General features: G+C 43.8%; 1 protein-coding gene across 4 annotated transcripts in view; it reads left to right on the forward strand.

Annotated features, from left to right (window-relative positions):
- The window catches only part of ANO4 (anoctamin 4), a 177,976-nt gene that overhangs the window by 106,531 nt on the left and 57,291 nt on the right, over positions 1-14,154 (forward strand). For all 4 annotated transcript variants that reach the window (XM_054167688.1, XM_054167691.1, XM_054167690.1 and 1 more), the window contains 2 exons: positions 2,692-2,736; positions 7,493-7,624. In XM_054167688.1, the coding sequence (XP_054023663.1) occupies positions 2,692-2,736; positions 7,493-7,624 (177 nt within the window). The remainder of the gene's footprint in view (positions 1-2,691; positions 2,737-7,492; positions 7,625-14,154) is intronic.

The following is a 14,154-nucleotide window of genomic DNA, read 5'->3' on the forward strand; positions in this document are numbered from 1 at the left end:
ATGACATTTCAGACTGTAACTGCTTTTTTTTTCTCCCCTTCCTGCAGAGAGAATAAGGACCCTTCATTAAATCATACTGATAACCAAATTCGTTCCACATTCTCATTCAGATTATTTTTGGTCATTCATTTAACATTATTTGCATGTTCAGCTGTGAAATCTTTGATGTAGAATACTTATTTTACTCTGCTGTTAAAATAGCATAAAGATTGCCACTGGAACTGACCAAAAGCCATGAACTGAGAGGTCTTGATTCTTCTTTCAATTAGCAGGCTTTATAGACGTGTAACTCCATTGATTTTTGGTGGAATAACTTCTGAGCAATAAAAGGATCAGATCCAGAATGTGGAGCTACTCAGTTGGCATCCTTTTTTTAGGATTTCTTCTGTTTTCTTCTTGCTTAAGGATGCAAAATGCCTCTGGTGTGAAACAAGCTGTGGCAGTTCAGAACTTGCTTGGGAGAATGGATATGAATTAAGGACAAAATTGCAGACTTATGCTGTATGTATTTTGTGTTTCGTTTTCACAGCCAATCTCCAACTGCTCTTTCTTGGGTTTTAGTGCTAAAGAATAGAGAAGCTGCCACAAGTCATGGCAATATATCATGCTCTTTTTAAAGTGTTCTGCTGATAAAAACAATGGACTGGAACAAAACTGTTCCTCCTTTGACTTTTGTGGCATTTCTTGAGATGAGCTTGCCCTAGTGGGAGGATAAGGTCTCCTGATCAAGAAACACACCAAAACCTCAGATTGGAGTCCCTGTGAGCTTGCTCTTTCCTGATCTGAAGTCCCTTTTTTGAAACCCCACAGAATAGAATAGAATTAACCAGGTTGGAAAAGACCTTTGAGACCATCTCTCAGCAGAGAGCAAAGTAGATGTCATGCAGATTGAGGACTTTCAGTGCTTTGTATACAAAGTTTCTTGGCCTCCTTCAGGACCCCTGCTTCATTCTTTCCACAGCCACAGAGAGAATTATCACAGTGTTATTAAGAGGAAATCACAGTGATTTACTAATATCTCTTGGCCAGGCTCTGAAATGTGAAGAGCAACCTCACTGTTTACCAGTTAAAACCAAGGACCAGCGTTTTACAGATGTCCAGTAGTCTAGACTGCCTCTTTCCACATGCCCTTGTCTAACCCCTTGTTTTAAGGGCTGCTGATGGCCTGCAGCTCCCCATGTTTTAAGTTGGAATTGCCCACTGTCCACCCACCAGTAAATGCTCATTGTTTCAAAGCAGGGATGCCAAAACACTGGATGCCTCTGAGTGTTTAAAGCAAAATCAAGAACTGGATGGCACATTTGGAAACACTTAACCTTGACCCTGCTCCTGTTAAGTAGGGTAAGATAAATCAAACTGCCTTGTGGAGGAGTTGGCCAATGGAGGCTGATGCCCATGCAGAGGTTTTGAAAGTATCACTTCCCCAGCAAAATACTGACAAAACATCCTGTTGAAATATTATGCTTGATTGACATTCCAAGTTGTCAAATTTAACCTGGAATGTTAATTTTCTTTGTTTCCTGTAGTTTATAAAGCATCAGTGCTGGCTTACTTTAGAACTGTCCCGACAATGCTTGCTTCCAAGGCACTAGCAGCATTCCTACAGTGTATTTGTTATACACAATATCCACAATGCTTGGGATGTGAGCCCTTCATTTTCCAGAAGTGGTTCAGTTCAGCGTTGCAGGATGGAACCTCTCGGAATAAACAGAAATAACCTTGATTTAGCAAGATCAGCCTTGCTAAATCAGCCTCTGGAGGTGGTAGCCAGAGTTCAGGCAGGCACTCAAGTCTTCCAGTAAGGAATATCAGTCCCAAACCCACACCTAAAAGCCCTCAGTTTTTTCTTTCCTTTCATGAAGATGTCATCTCTCTTCTGAAGGCAACGGGTCAAATCCTGACAGCTGTGGTTTTATAGGCATGTATGAGAACAAGAGCCACCAGCAGCAGAGTGGGACAGGAGGCGGACTCCTGGTCCTGGATCTACACAGAATGGTTAGATCCTACAGGGCTGGTCAGGAACCAGGCTGAGAGTGTGGCCAGCATGTGTCTGCTCATGCACCCCCTGTCTGCTCACTTGTTCTCCATGCGCGCTCCCACACAGCTTATCGCACTGACAACAGAAACAGCTGTGCCTGTACAAGAGGCAGAGAGAGTGGCTGTGTACTTAAGGGGGGATGCTGAGCACATACTCATTTGCTTGTGTAGCCTACCTATACTCTGTTTCAAGGGACGTTTCCCCAACAGCAAGCTCTGGTCCCTGTTGGTACTGCATGTGTTATGGCATACTGCAGCATCAAGTACTGCTTTTCTGAGTGATTCCCCCATGTGTCTCACAAATGCAGCTTTAATACTTCACCAGTGGGTGTGGGATTATTTATCCATGTTTGTATTGGTCCTGCAGAATCCCTGTAACAATTTTTGAACTTCTTTGAAGTAGAAACATCTCTGAGTCCCTGTCTTTCACACATGAAAAGGAGAAGACACCAGGAAAATTATGATCTTCTTGCAATTCAGATGCCACCAGAGTTTGTGTGGCTTCCTGTGACAGTTCAGTTAATCTCTTTTTCAGTCTCTTCCTCCACCTCTTACAGGCTTCTGTCTTCAATCTCCTTTCCTTCCTTGCTAGTTCATACTGTAACTGACGATGGGTTTTCTTCTCGACTGGCTTCATTTTTGCTGTTCTTCCAGGAGAAAAATCTATTACCTGCACCGCCGATACAAGTTCATGAATAGGTGAGTACAGTTCTCATGCCAGCCTACTGTATAGCCATTTGGATCTAAATATAAATGGTTAAGGTCAAGCTGGAAGGAAAATTGTATTAGCTGTGTGTCTAGGAAGGCTGGAAGGATTGCTTACCCTCTAGGACACGTGCTAAAGCAAATACAGAAGTGGTATTTTTAAGGCCCCTGAAATGTGAGTCATAGAATCATGGAATTGGTTGGGTTGGAGAAGACCTCTAAGATCATCCAGTCCAACCATCAACCTAACACCACCATGGCTGTTAAACCACATCCTGAAGTGCCATGTCCACACATTCCTTGAACACCTGCAGGGATGGTGACTCCACCACTTCCCCGGGCAGCCTGTTCCAAGGCCTGACCGCTCTTTCAGTAAAGAAATCTTTTGTCAGCTCCAACCTAACCCTCCCCTGGCACAATTTCAGGCCATTTCTTCTTGTTCTGTCACCTGATGCTGGGGAGAAGAGGCCAACCCCCACCTCACTCCAACCTCCTTCCAGGTAGTTGTAGAAAGCGATGAGGTCTTCCCTCAGCTTCCTCTTCTCCAGACTAAACAACCCCAGTAGCTCTGGATGCTCCTCATAAGCCTTGTTCTCTAGACCCTTCACCATCTTTATTGCCCTTCTCTGGACACACTCCAGCAACTCAATCTCCTTGCTATAGCGAGGGGCCCCAAACTGAAGACACTATTCAAGGTGCAGCCTCACCAGTGCCAAGTACAGGGGCACAATCACTTCCCTACTCCTGCTGGCCACACTATTGCTGACACAGGACAGTGTTGTCTTTTCTAGGAATAAGGAAATAGTTTTCAATTGATGGAGCCTTTTAAAGAAGGATAAATGTGACAGTGCAGACTCTATCTCTGTGGCTCTGAGCAACCTGATGTAGTGTGAGGGGTCCCTGCCCATGGCAGGGGGGTTGGAACTGGATGATCCTTGAGGTCCCTTCCAACCCTAATGATTCTATGATTCTATTTTCAGGTAGCCCATTAGGGAGATTCTTGGGATTAAAATACCACAGTCACAGCTTTATTTGTTTTCATTTTCATGCACCTTACTTCTACTAGTGATGGCATTATTTATTTATTGCTTCCTCTGTGGGGGGTCTTAGTGCTTTGTTGGTTAATAGGAAGGCAATGAACCAAGCTCATCTCTTTGTGTAACATTATTGAGCTTGAGAGATGAGTACTTTGCAAGAATCTTTGAAGGTCTTTCACTCAGTCATGAAATATCTTCAAGGTTATGTTTGATGCCAGGCTTATGTCTGACTTAATGCAATGAAATACTTACAGTGCTGCAGTTTGTCTTTTCTTTTTTGACACCTTGGACCACCACATGAAAATGTCTCCAAAAAGCCCAAAAAATACATAGGCTTGGCAAAGGCCAGATCATATGTTGGCACATATGGTGCCACGGTGCTGTAGATGCAGTTTTCATAGGTTTCTAGCATTTGATTTGCTGTGTCACTCTGAGGCCAGTGCTTAGATTCCCAGGAACCTCTGAGAGACATGACTTAAATCTGCAAAAATCATAGAATCAGTTAGAGTTGGAAGGGACCACAAGGATCATCTAGTTCCAACCCCCCTGCCATGGGCAGGGACACTTCACACTAGATGAGGCTGGCCAGAGCCTCATCCAGCCTGGCCTTAAACACCTCCAGGGATGGGGCCTCAACCACCTTCCAGGGTTTCACCACTCTCATGGTGAAGAACTTCTTCCTCACATCCAGTCTGAATCTCCCCACCTCCAGCTTCATTCAAAAATGTGTATTTTGGAGGCAACAGCTGTATCATGATGCAGGTAATTGCAGTGGATGAACATCCCTGGGAAAACAAATCACATATTATCACTCTGCTGTTATGACCATATGAAAAAGCAGGTTTGCATTTTAAATTGCATCACAGTGTGCTGGAGAGCAGCAGCATTGATCTCACATTATGGTATTTGCTTCTTCATGTTAGTAAGCTCTAAATGGGCACTTTGTGGAGCTGAGGCATGTTTACCAGGTCAGCACAGGCTAATAGGCTTACACAATTCTTCCAAAGAAATTAGTCATTTTACTCTCCCAAAGAGATAGCTGGGGAGTGTTTTGCTCATGGATGGATGTGCTCTGTGTTCTGGGCCTTGCAGATAGGGTTTGAGTTTTCTCAGACCCATTTGCTAGCAGGTTCACTCAGCCTTGGGAATGGCAAACCAGTTGAATTCTGGGTATGGTCAGTGAGAGCCCAGCATGAATAATGCATTGCTCTCAAGTGGGGCCAGCACTCTGTGCCTGCGTGCATGCATGTGTGGCGTGATAAACCTGCAGCAGGCATATCTCAAATGTGCACATTGACTTCCAGGATGAATGGGAAAGGACTGCAGCTTAGCAAAGGTGTTAATAGCTTAGAGAATTCAGCAATGGTTTTAGTTAAAAAAATAAATGTGGAATGGGACATTTAGACCTTTCTGCCTGATTGGCCTCTATCAGGAATAGTGTGGCCAGCAGGAACATGGAGGTCATTCTGCCCCTGTACTCAGCACTGGTTATGCCACACCTTGAGTCCTGTGTCCAAGCCTGGGCCCCTCAGGTTAGGAAAGATGTTGAGTTGCTGGAAGGTGTCCAGAGAAGGGCAACAAAGCTGGGGAGGGGTTTGGAGCACAGCCCTGGGAGGAGAGGCTGAGGGAGCTGGGGTTGCTTAGCCTGGAGAAGAGGAGGCTCAAGGGAGACCTCATTGCTCTCTACAACTACCTTAAGGGAGGTTGTAGCCAGGTGGGGCTTGGTCTCTTCTCCCAGGCACCCAGCACCAGAAAAAGAGGACACAGTCTCAAGCAGCACCAGGGGAGATTTAGGCTGGATGTTAGGAAGGATTTCTTCCCACAAAGAGAGATTTGCCATTGGAATGAGCTGCCCAGGGAGATGGTGGAGTCACCATCACTGGAGGTGTTTAGGAAGAGACTGGATGGGGTGCTTGGTGCCATGGTTTAGTTGATTAGATGGTGTTGGGTGATAGGTTGGACTTGATGATCTCAAAGGTTTTTTCCAACCTGGTTAATTCCATTCCATTCCATTCCATTCCATTCCATTCCACTCCACTCCACTCCACTCCACTCTACTCTGCTCTACTCTGCTCTGCTCTATTCTGCTCTATTCTACTCTACTCTACTCTACTCTATTCTACTCTACTTTACTCTACTCTACCCTTTTCCTTAAGGAATCACTAAGCCTGCTGAACACACAGCAATGCAGAGATTGTGGTCTTTACAGAGGAAAAACTGGCAGCCAAGAGACAGGGAATTTCCCAGCAGCGAACTCATTTTCTCCTTGTCAAGTCTATTTCAAGGCTCTTAGCCTGGATGCTGCAGCTGGAGGGTTGCAATTGATCAGGCCTTTTGCAGCCCTGGGGTCTGATAACTTTCTTGCACTTAGGCACAAATATTTGCAAACTCCTCCTGTGCTCTGAACTGCTGGGACAGTGCAAACACTGCCTGTGAAGAGTTTATGGTAAATTCAGTGTAAGCCTTAGGTTATGTTCACATACACACTGAAACAGGCACATTGAAATGTGCCTAGGTCTGAAAATGAGCATTAGCTCTCTTATCCAAGATAAAAATACTTGATGGGAGACAGTTGGATATTCCAGGAAATCTCACATGTGTTTAAAATGAAATATTTTGTGTCACTTTCCCACACACTCAGCTGCTTGGGCATGGATTGCCCTTCCTCAAAGTGACTGTGGAGAGCTCACAGAATTTGGTGGCCACAGAGTTATTGCACTGACTTCTGTCAAAATAAAAGGAACAGCTACATTCCCAGTCCTTGAGCTTCATCCAGAACTGAATTTAAAGTCCAGAGGATGGTAATTCATGCCCTTTAGCTCCATTCCTGGACAGATTCAGCCAGTGACTGAAGTATGTGCATAGTCCATAATCTGTGGTCTGTGATTTCTGCTGCCAAGGGTACCTGAAGGTGTTGGGAGCTTCTGAGAGAGTAGGGCTCATTGTGCCAGACATATCTCATCTTTCTTATGTGTTTCTCATTATAACATGAATTTGGATTTGAATTTGGTTTAGATTTAGCTCTGATTCTTCCCTTTCCATTCGTTTCTGTGTGCATCTCTGGATGAGTGCACTTGCAGTTAGATCTGCCCTTTTTCCAGCTTGATCTTAGTTGACTTCCACCTTCTAACCATGAGAATCTGTGTAGCAGTCACCTATTAATGCATACACTGAGCATTGTGGGTTTGTGGCCATTGTAGTATTGCAAGACACTACAATTCAACCAAATAAACAAAGCAATGTGGGGTTTTTAATAGCATCAGAGGTAAGAATCCACATGGAGTGCAGGGATTGCTGGGATTTAGCTGCCAAAGCTCTCTGTTACAGTCTTCGCTGTTCTAATGTTTATGTATCCAAATTCTAATGTGTTAATTAAGCCTTGAAAATTAAACTAACTGAAGAGCTCCAAAATAAAGCTTTAGAGAGTTGCCAAAAGCTTGCTGGGCTCAATAAGATTTACAGTGGCATGTACCATCAGCATTGCTTTTCTGCTGAGACAAAATAAGGTGCTCCTCTGCTGAGAGCTGGTTAGGATTAATTAAGTTCAGCATGTATGATCTGGTCTACCTTGAAAAAGTCAAAACACATTGCATCTTTTCTAGCTCTGAATATGAGGTGGCCTAGTTTGCCAGCATGTGTTCTTTGTAAGTGCTCTGTAGTATGATGGAAAAAAAAAACCTATCTCAAGTGCTCACAATTTCCATGTGCTGCAGGATCGAGAAACAAATAAGCAGGTTTCGAGGATGGTTGCCTAGAAAGCCAATGAAACTGGACAAGGAGACACTGCCAGATCTGGAGGAGAATGACTGCTATACTGCTCCATTCAGCCAACAAAGAATCCATCAGTGAGTATTTCATTATATCTTAATTTCCAGATGAAGCCTTCTCCTTCTGGACTGATCTTGGACCAAATTGATTTCTTAGTTCATGTCCTGAAGTCTAGCGCTTTCAAATGAGTTCTTTGTCACAAAAAGGAAGTGATAGGAAGTTCTGAGAGAGTGTAAGGTCTGTCTACATTCCTAAGAGTTAAAGGTCCAGCTCAAAGCTAAAGGAAATCAATGGAAAAAATTCCTTTTAATTCAGTGCAATTTCAATTACATCCCTGAAGTGGTCAAATGGCTAATTCCCTTTCAGGTCAGAACTGCAGTTCACAGGATCACAGGAAGGGACCCAAAGACATCATCAAGTCCAACCCCCCTGCCAGAGCAGGACCATACAATCTAGTTTAGGTCACACAGAAACACATCCAGACAGGCCTTGAAAGTCTCCAGAAAAGGAGACTCCACAACCTCTCTGGAGAGCCTGTTCCAGTGCTCTGTGACCCTCATAGTAAAGAAGTTCCCCCTTGTGCTAAGTTGTTCTTCGTTAAAGATGTGATTAAAACTTCATAACCAATAGTAGTCATTCTAACAGTGATGGTCAAAAGAAACTGACTCTGCAGTTTATTTCTAGTTACAACTAGAACAAACAGAACTCTAAAGAAAGAAGAGGGTATTATTTTGTTTGTATTTCTCTGGGGTTTACTTTTATGGAAACAAAGCTGCTTCCAAAATGTCCCTGTTAAGACCTGCTGGTGGCTGCTGGCCAAGCATACCGATGGCACCAGTGATGCACTAGCATCACTAGAGAAATCATTTGAATACCTGAAGCCTTCTTTGACTGGCAAAATGCACAACAGAAAAAGCCCCACATGATTTTCAGATCAAATGTAGAATTTCAGGACTGTCAAATTTTGGAGAAAGAGGATGTCTTATGGGTAGTTAGGATGGTTTTGATAAGGGAAACAAGGAAACTGAGAAGAAAATCACAAAGAATAAGCAGCAGTGGCCAGGGTAGAAACAGAAGACACAGAATTACAGGCAGCTCAAGGTCCAGAAAGCTGAGGTTATATTCAGGGAGAAGCCAAATTGACACAATGCTATAGAATAGAATAGAATAGAATAGAATAGAATAGAATAGAATAGAATAGAATAGAATAGAATTAACCAGGTTGGAAAAGACCTTTGAGATCAAGTCCAACCTATCACCCAACACCATCTAATCAACTAAACCATGGCACCAAGTGCCTCATCCAGTCTCTTCTTAAACACCTCCAGTGATGGTGACTCTACCACCTCCCTGAGCAGCACATTCCAATGACCAATCTCTCTCTCTGGGAAGAACTTCTTCCTAATAGCTAGCCTAAACCTCCCCTGGTGCAGCTTGAGACTGTGTCCTGTTGTGCTGGTTACCTGGCAGAAGAGACCAACCCCCACCTGGCTACAACCTCCCTTCAGGGAGTTGCAGAGAGCAAGAAGGTCTCCCCTGAGCCTCCTCTTCTCCAGGCTAAGCAACTCCAGCTCCCTTAGCCTCTCCTCACAGGGCTGTGCTCCAGCTCCCTCCCCAGCTTTGTTGTCCTTCTCTGGACTCGTTCCAGCAAGGCAACATCTTTCCTAAACTGAGGGCCCCAGAACTGGACACAGGACTCAAGGTGTGGCCTAACCAGTGCTGAGTACAGGGGCAGAATGACCTCCGTGCTCCTGCTGGCCACACCATTTCTGATGCAGGTCAGGACGCCATTGGCCTTCTTGGCCACTTGGGCACACTGCTGGCTTATGTTCAGCCTATTAATGACCAGCACCCCCAGGTCCCTTTCTGCCTGGCTGCTCTCCAGCCACTCTTGACCCCCAACCTGCAGCACTGCATGGGGTTGTTGTGGCCAATATTAACCTTTGTGGCATGACTTCAGGTTTTCTTTTAAAGGGATTAACGCATACCTTCTATCCCCAAACTGTCAGTACAAGAGAAGACCAAAACTCATCTTATTTCCTAAGTAATAGAAGATCTCAGAGGAAAGATTCTCTGCCTGGCTGAGGCAAGCAATTTTGGAGAATTGTGTGGAATGCAAAAGAATAATTTTCAAGATAGGCTTCTGAGAGTATCTCTGCAGCCACAGCTTGGCAAGGGCTTTATTTATGCCAAAGCATTTCTTCTGAAAATGATCAGTTACAAGAATGCACAGTTCACAATATCTGAAAAGTGTTTTCCATCAGCCACAATAATAATTGGTTCTCTTTTTTTAACTGTGTCTTAGTTATTTTATGCAGTGAGCTGCTAGTCAGTTGGGAATACTAGCACTAGCAATTAGCTGCAATTTCTCAGATAGCTGTATACTAGCTGGAAAATGCTTTTAATTGCCTTTTAGAGATTTCAAGCTTTATATCAGGAGCTACTTCCATCCCTCCCCATCCCCCCTGCCCCCTATTTTTTTTTCTTCTTAAGGCAATAAACTCTGGTTAAATAATTCCCTTTGAATATGTATTGCTTCAGTGAATATTAGACTAAGAAGCTGCACAATTAGCATGACTGGGACAATACCTGGATCAGTGTTTAAAAAGTCCTTTCACAGTAGTGATGAATGGAGATTTTCTCATTTGTACTCTGTCCCCTTGTGATACATGAGGATCTTGCCCTGTATCTTTGCCAGATTTCCAAGATATGTGTCTCTCAGGGTGGAGTTACATTTTAGGCTTGCTCTGTGGCTCAGATTGGCCTTAATAAACCCCATCCCTACTAATATCTGCCCCCACATCCCTCTGAGCTTCTTCACCTCAAGACTGTAGATGAATCAGGGAGCTGCTACCACAAGAGTTGAGGAACAAGACTGCAGGGACACTTACTTGTTTTGAGCCAGGGTGGCCATTCTTGTGTTTAAATACATCTACAGTGTAATAACTACACATTTGAAAATGGCTTTTTATAAGCAGGGAATCAGCCCTGGTGAAAAGGACTTGGGAGTGCTGGTGGATGAGAAGCTCAACATGAGCCAGCAGTGTGCACTTGCAGCCCAGAAAGCCAATCACATCCTGGGCTGCATCAAGAGAAGCATAGCCAGCAGGTCAAGGGAGGTGATTCCCCCCCTCTATTCCACTCTGGTATGACCCCACCTGGAGTACTGTGACCAATTCTGGAGCCCCTTTTACAGGAAGGATCTGGAGGTGCTGGAATGTGTCCAGAGAAGGGCCACGAGGATGAGCAGAGGGCTGGAGCTCCTCTGCTATAAGGACAGACTGAAGGAGTTGGGGATGTTCAGTCTGGAGAAAAGACTCTGAGGAGACCTAATTGTGGCCTTCCAGTATCTGAAGGGGGCTACAAGAAAGCTGGGAAGGGACTTTTGAGGGTGTCAGGGAGTGATAGGACTGGGGGAATGGAAAAAAACAGAAATGGGTGGATTCAGATTAAATGTTAGGAAGAAGTTCTTCCTTATGAGGGTGGTGAGACACTGGCACAGGCTGCCCAAGGAGGTGGTGGAAGCCTCATCCTTGGAGGTTTATAAGGCCAGGCTGGATGTGGCTGTGAGCAACCTATCTAGTGTGAGGTGTCCCTGTCTATGGCAGGGGGGTTGGAACTAGCTGATGCTTGAGGTCCCTTCCAACCCTGACTGTACTGTACTGTTCTGTTCTATTCTATTCTATTCTGTTCTATTCTATTCCATTCCATTCTATTCTATTCTATTCTATTCTATTCTATTCTAGCTCTGCCTTTAAACACACCTTTGTGAAATCAAACTTGGAAATGCCCTGCAATGGATTTTTTTAAATTCCCTCTGATTCTGGAAGTTCAAATTGCTTTGCAGTCTGAATGAGATAGGACATCCCTGAAAGATCATTCTGCCTCAGATGTGTATTCCTGAGAGAAACAATTTCAATTAAGAAATTATTTGAGTGGCAGGGTGATTTTAGGGGATGGACAGAGGAAACTGGAGGAGAGATTCAGCAGTTTCACCCCGTGTCCCTCCTGCTATTTCACATCAGCAGCTTTGATGCTGTGAGGTGTCAAATCTGAAACAAAGCCATCAATACAATTCTTCATCCCAAAGTGATCCTACCATAGCCACCTGAGGTGAAAAATCCCTTATAAAACACTAACAAACATTTTGGTTTAGTTAAATACAAAAAGTCAGCTGCAGCCTTAAAAGTCAGAATGAAAGCAACCAGAAAGTGATCACAATACATCAACATTTTAAACAAATACACTACAGAAGTGTGTGGCAACAACATTCTCACTGCAACACTATCAGCTCATCTTGCTGCTGTTTGTACAGATGATGATTTTTCTTTCTCTGATGTTAAGTGAGGTAAGAATCTCCTATTGCCTCAGCTAGCTTCCCCCAGCTGTCTTCCTGGCAGTGCAGAGAGTTAGGCATTTTTCCTGTCCTGAAGAATGAATTTCTCATACAAAGGATTACTGCTTCACACAACAACTGTGCTTTTAGCTTCAACTGCTCCCAGCAGTAGGCATTTGCTTGGAAGATAACCTTTTGGTACTGTGAGTGTCAGACCTCCAGTGTTTCAGTGCCTGGGCATGTTGTGGAGCAGAGATGCACATCAATGCATGCATGCAGATATCCTCACTTTCTAACTTTATAACCTGATCATGGGTGGTCAGTTTTCAGCTTGTATACAGAATAAACCAGGTTGGAAAAGACCTTTGAGATCATCAAGTCCAACCTGTCACCCAACACCATCTAAACAACTAAACCATGGCACTAACTATATCTCAAGGCATTTTTCCTGCCTTTTGCTTCTCCAGAATTAACTGGGGGGGGGGGGAAACAATGTGTGTGTTTTCCCCCAAAGAGGTATTAGACAAAGATTCAAGAGTTAAATTTACCCCTGAAAGTTTTGTATGCCCTGAAAGATTACCAGAGAGAATGTACAAACAGAAATTCACTGGCAGCTTGTTAATTCACATTAACTTGTGAGCCTTCTTTGGAATGGAATGGAATACATAGAATACATACTTAGAATAAACCAGGTTGGAAGAGACCTTCAAGATCTTCGCGTCCAACCCATCAACCAATCCAACACCACCTAAACAACTAACCCATGGCACCAAGCACCCCATCAAGTCTCCTCCTGAAAACCTCCAATGATGGCGACTCCACCACCTCCCCAGGCAGCCCATTCCAATGGGAATGGAATGGAATGGAAGAGAATGGAATGGAATGGAAGAGAAGAGACGAGACGAGACCAGACCAGACCAGACCTTCAAGATCATCGCATCCAACCTATCATCCAACACCAGCCAATCAACTAAACCATGCAACCAAGCACCCCAGCCAGTCTCCTCCTAAAGAGACAGCAGTTTAGGCAACAGTTAGCTTTGCTGTGCTTTCTTCTCCTCGGAAAGATAGTTTGTAATCTCCAGTTCAGAGTCTAGTTATGGAAGCTGCAAATACAATTTCAATGCAATTAACCTTCACTGACTCTCCGTGTCGCTGACAGTAGGAGTGTAAGAGCAATATTTCCACACTGACATTTTATAAAGGGACTTTAATTAAGGATCAACTCTGGAACCTTTACTGCCAGAAGCATTCTCATTATCTTCATTGGGATTTTATCTCTCAACGAGGACAGTGCACGCAACTAAGGCTTATGGAACCAGCTAATGGTTATAACTGTGCTGTGGAACAAATCGCTGCCTTGACCATCTACCTATACATTAACTTCATGGGTAATGAAAATAGTAGTGCATAGGTCCTTACTTATTTTTCATCTTAAAAATGAGGTGACAAAGTGATCAGAACCTTCAATGATCTGTCTCCTAAATAGAGCCTAAACCCATACTGAGCCTGAAAACAAGCTGTATTGCTCTTATGAATATTCAAGCCCTTATGCATACTGAAATTCTAACAAGGGCAGCAGAAACAGACAGCCTGAAGAAACTGTTCCTTTTGAAAGCAACAAGGGTTAAAAACCTCTCTAGCAAGCCTCTGCCTTATGAAATTTAGAGCTCAGTAGTATCTGATAAATGTTTATCTACACCTAGTTTGGAAATGTCTTCAGCTCTGGTCTCTGTGAACTGAAACTTTTTAAAGTGAGATCCTCCATAGGCTGAGAAAGTCTTTTTTCTGAGATCCTCACTGCATGCTGTAGACCATGATAGCCTTGATGGCTATTCCTTGAATATGGATTTACTACCTACCAAGCATTTGGAGGAAGAAATGCCCTTAAAGCGTGGGAGGAGAAGGAAGCTAGTTGAAAGGGATAAACCCTACACTGAGCTGCATGATTTTCATCTCCTAAGAGCAAGTCCTGTGATTTTTCTGTTAAACTGGCATCTCCCTGGCATTGTCCCCATTAATGTCAACCTCTAACTGGGATGTTGTAACACATAGTTACAACTACTTGAGATATTCTCAACCTTTCCATGCCTCCCACTGATGCCTCTCTTTGTTTCCTGTGCCAGTGCTTCCTGTGCCTTTGGTTATGGTCATGCTGCCCTTTATGGGGCTGCTGTGCAGACAACTTCACAGAAATTATCTGAGTATTTGAGGGGGGAAAAAATTCCTGTGATTTTCTGTATTTAAACAATAGATGAGGATTGTTTTTGA

This window comes from Dryobates pubescens, chromosome 15 (genome assembly GCF_014839835.1).
Source record: "Dryobates pubescens isolate bDryPub1 chromosome 15, bDryPub1.pri, whole genome shotgun sequence".
NCBI lineage: Eukaryota > Metazoa > Chordata > Aves > Piciformes > Picidae > Dryobates > Dryobates pubescens.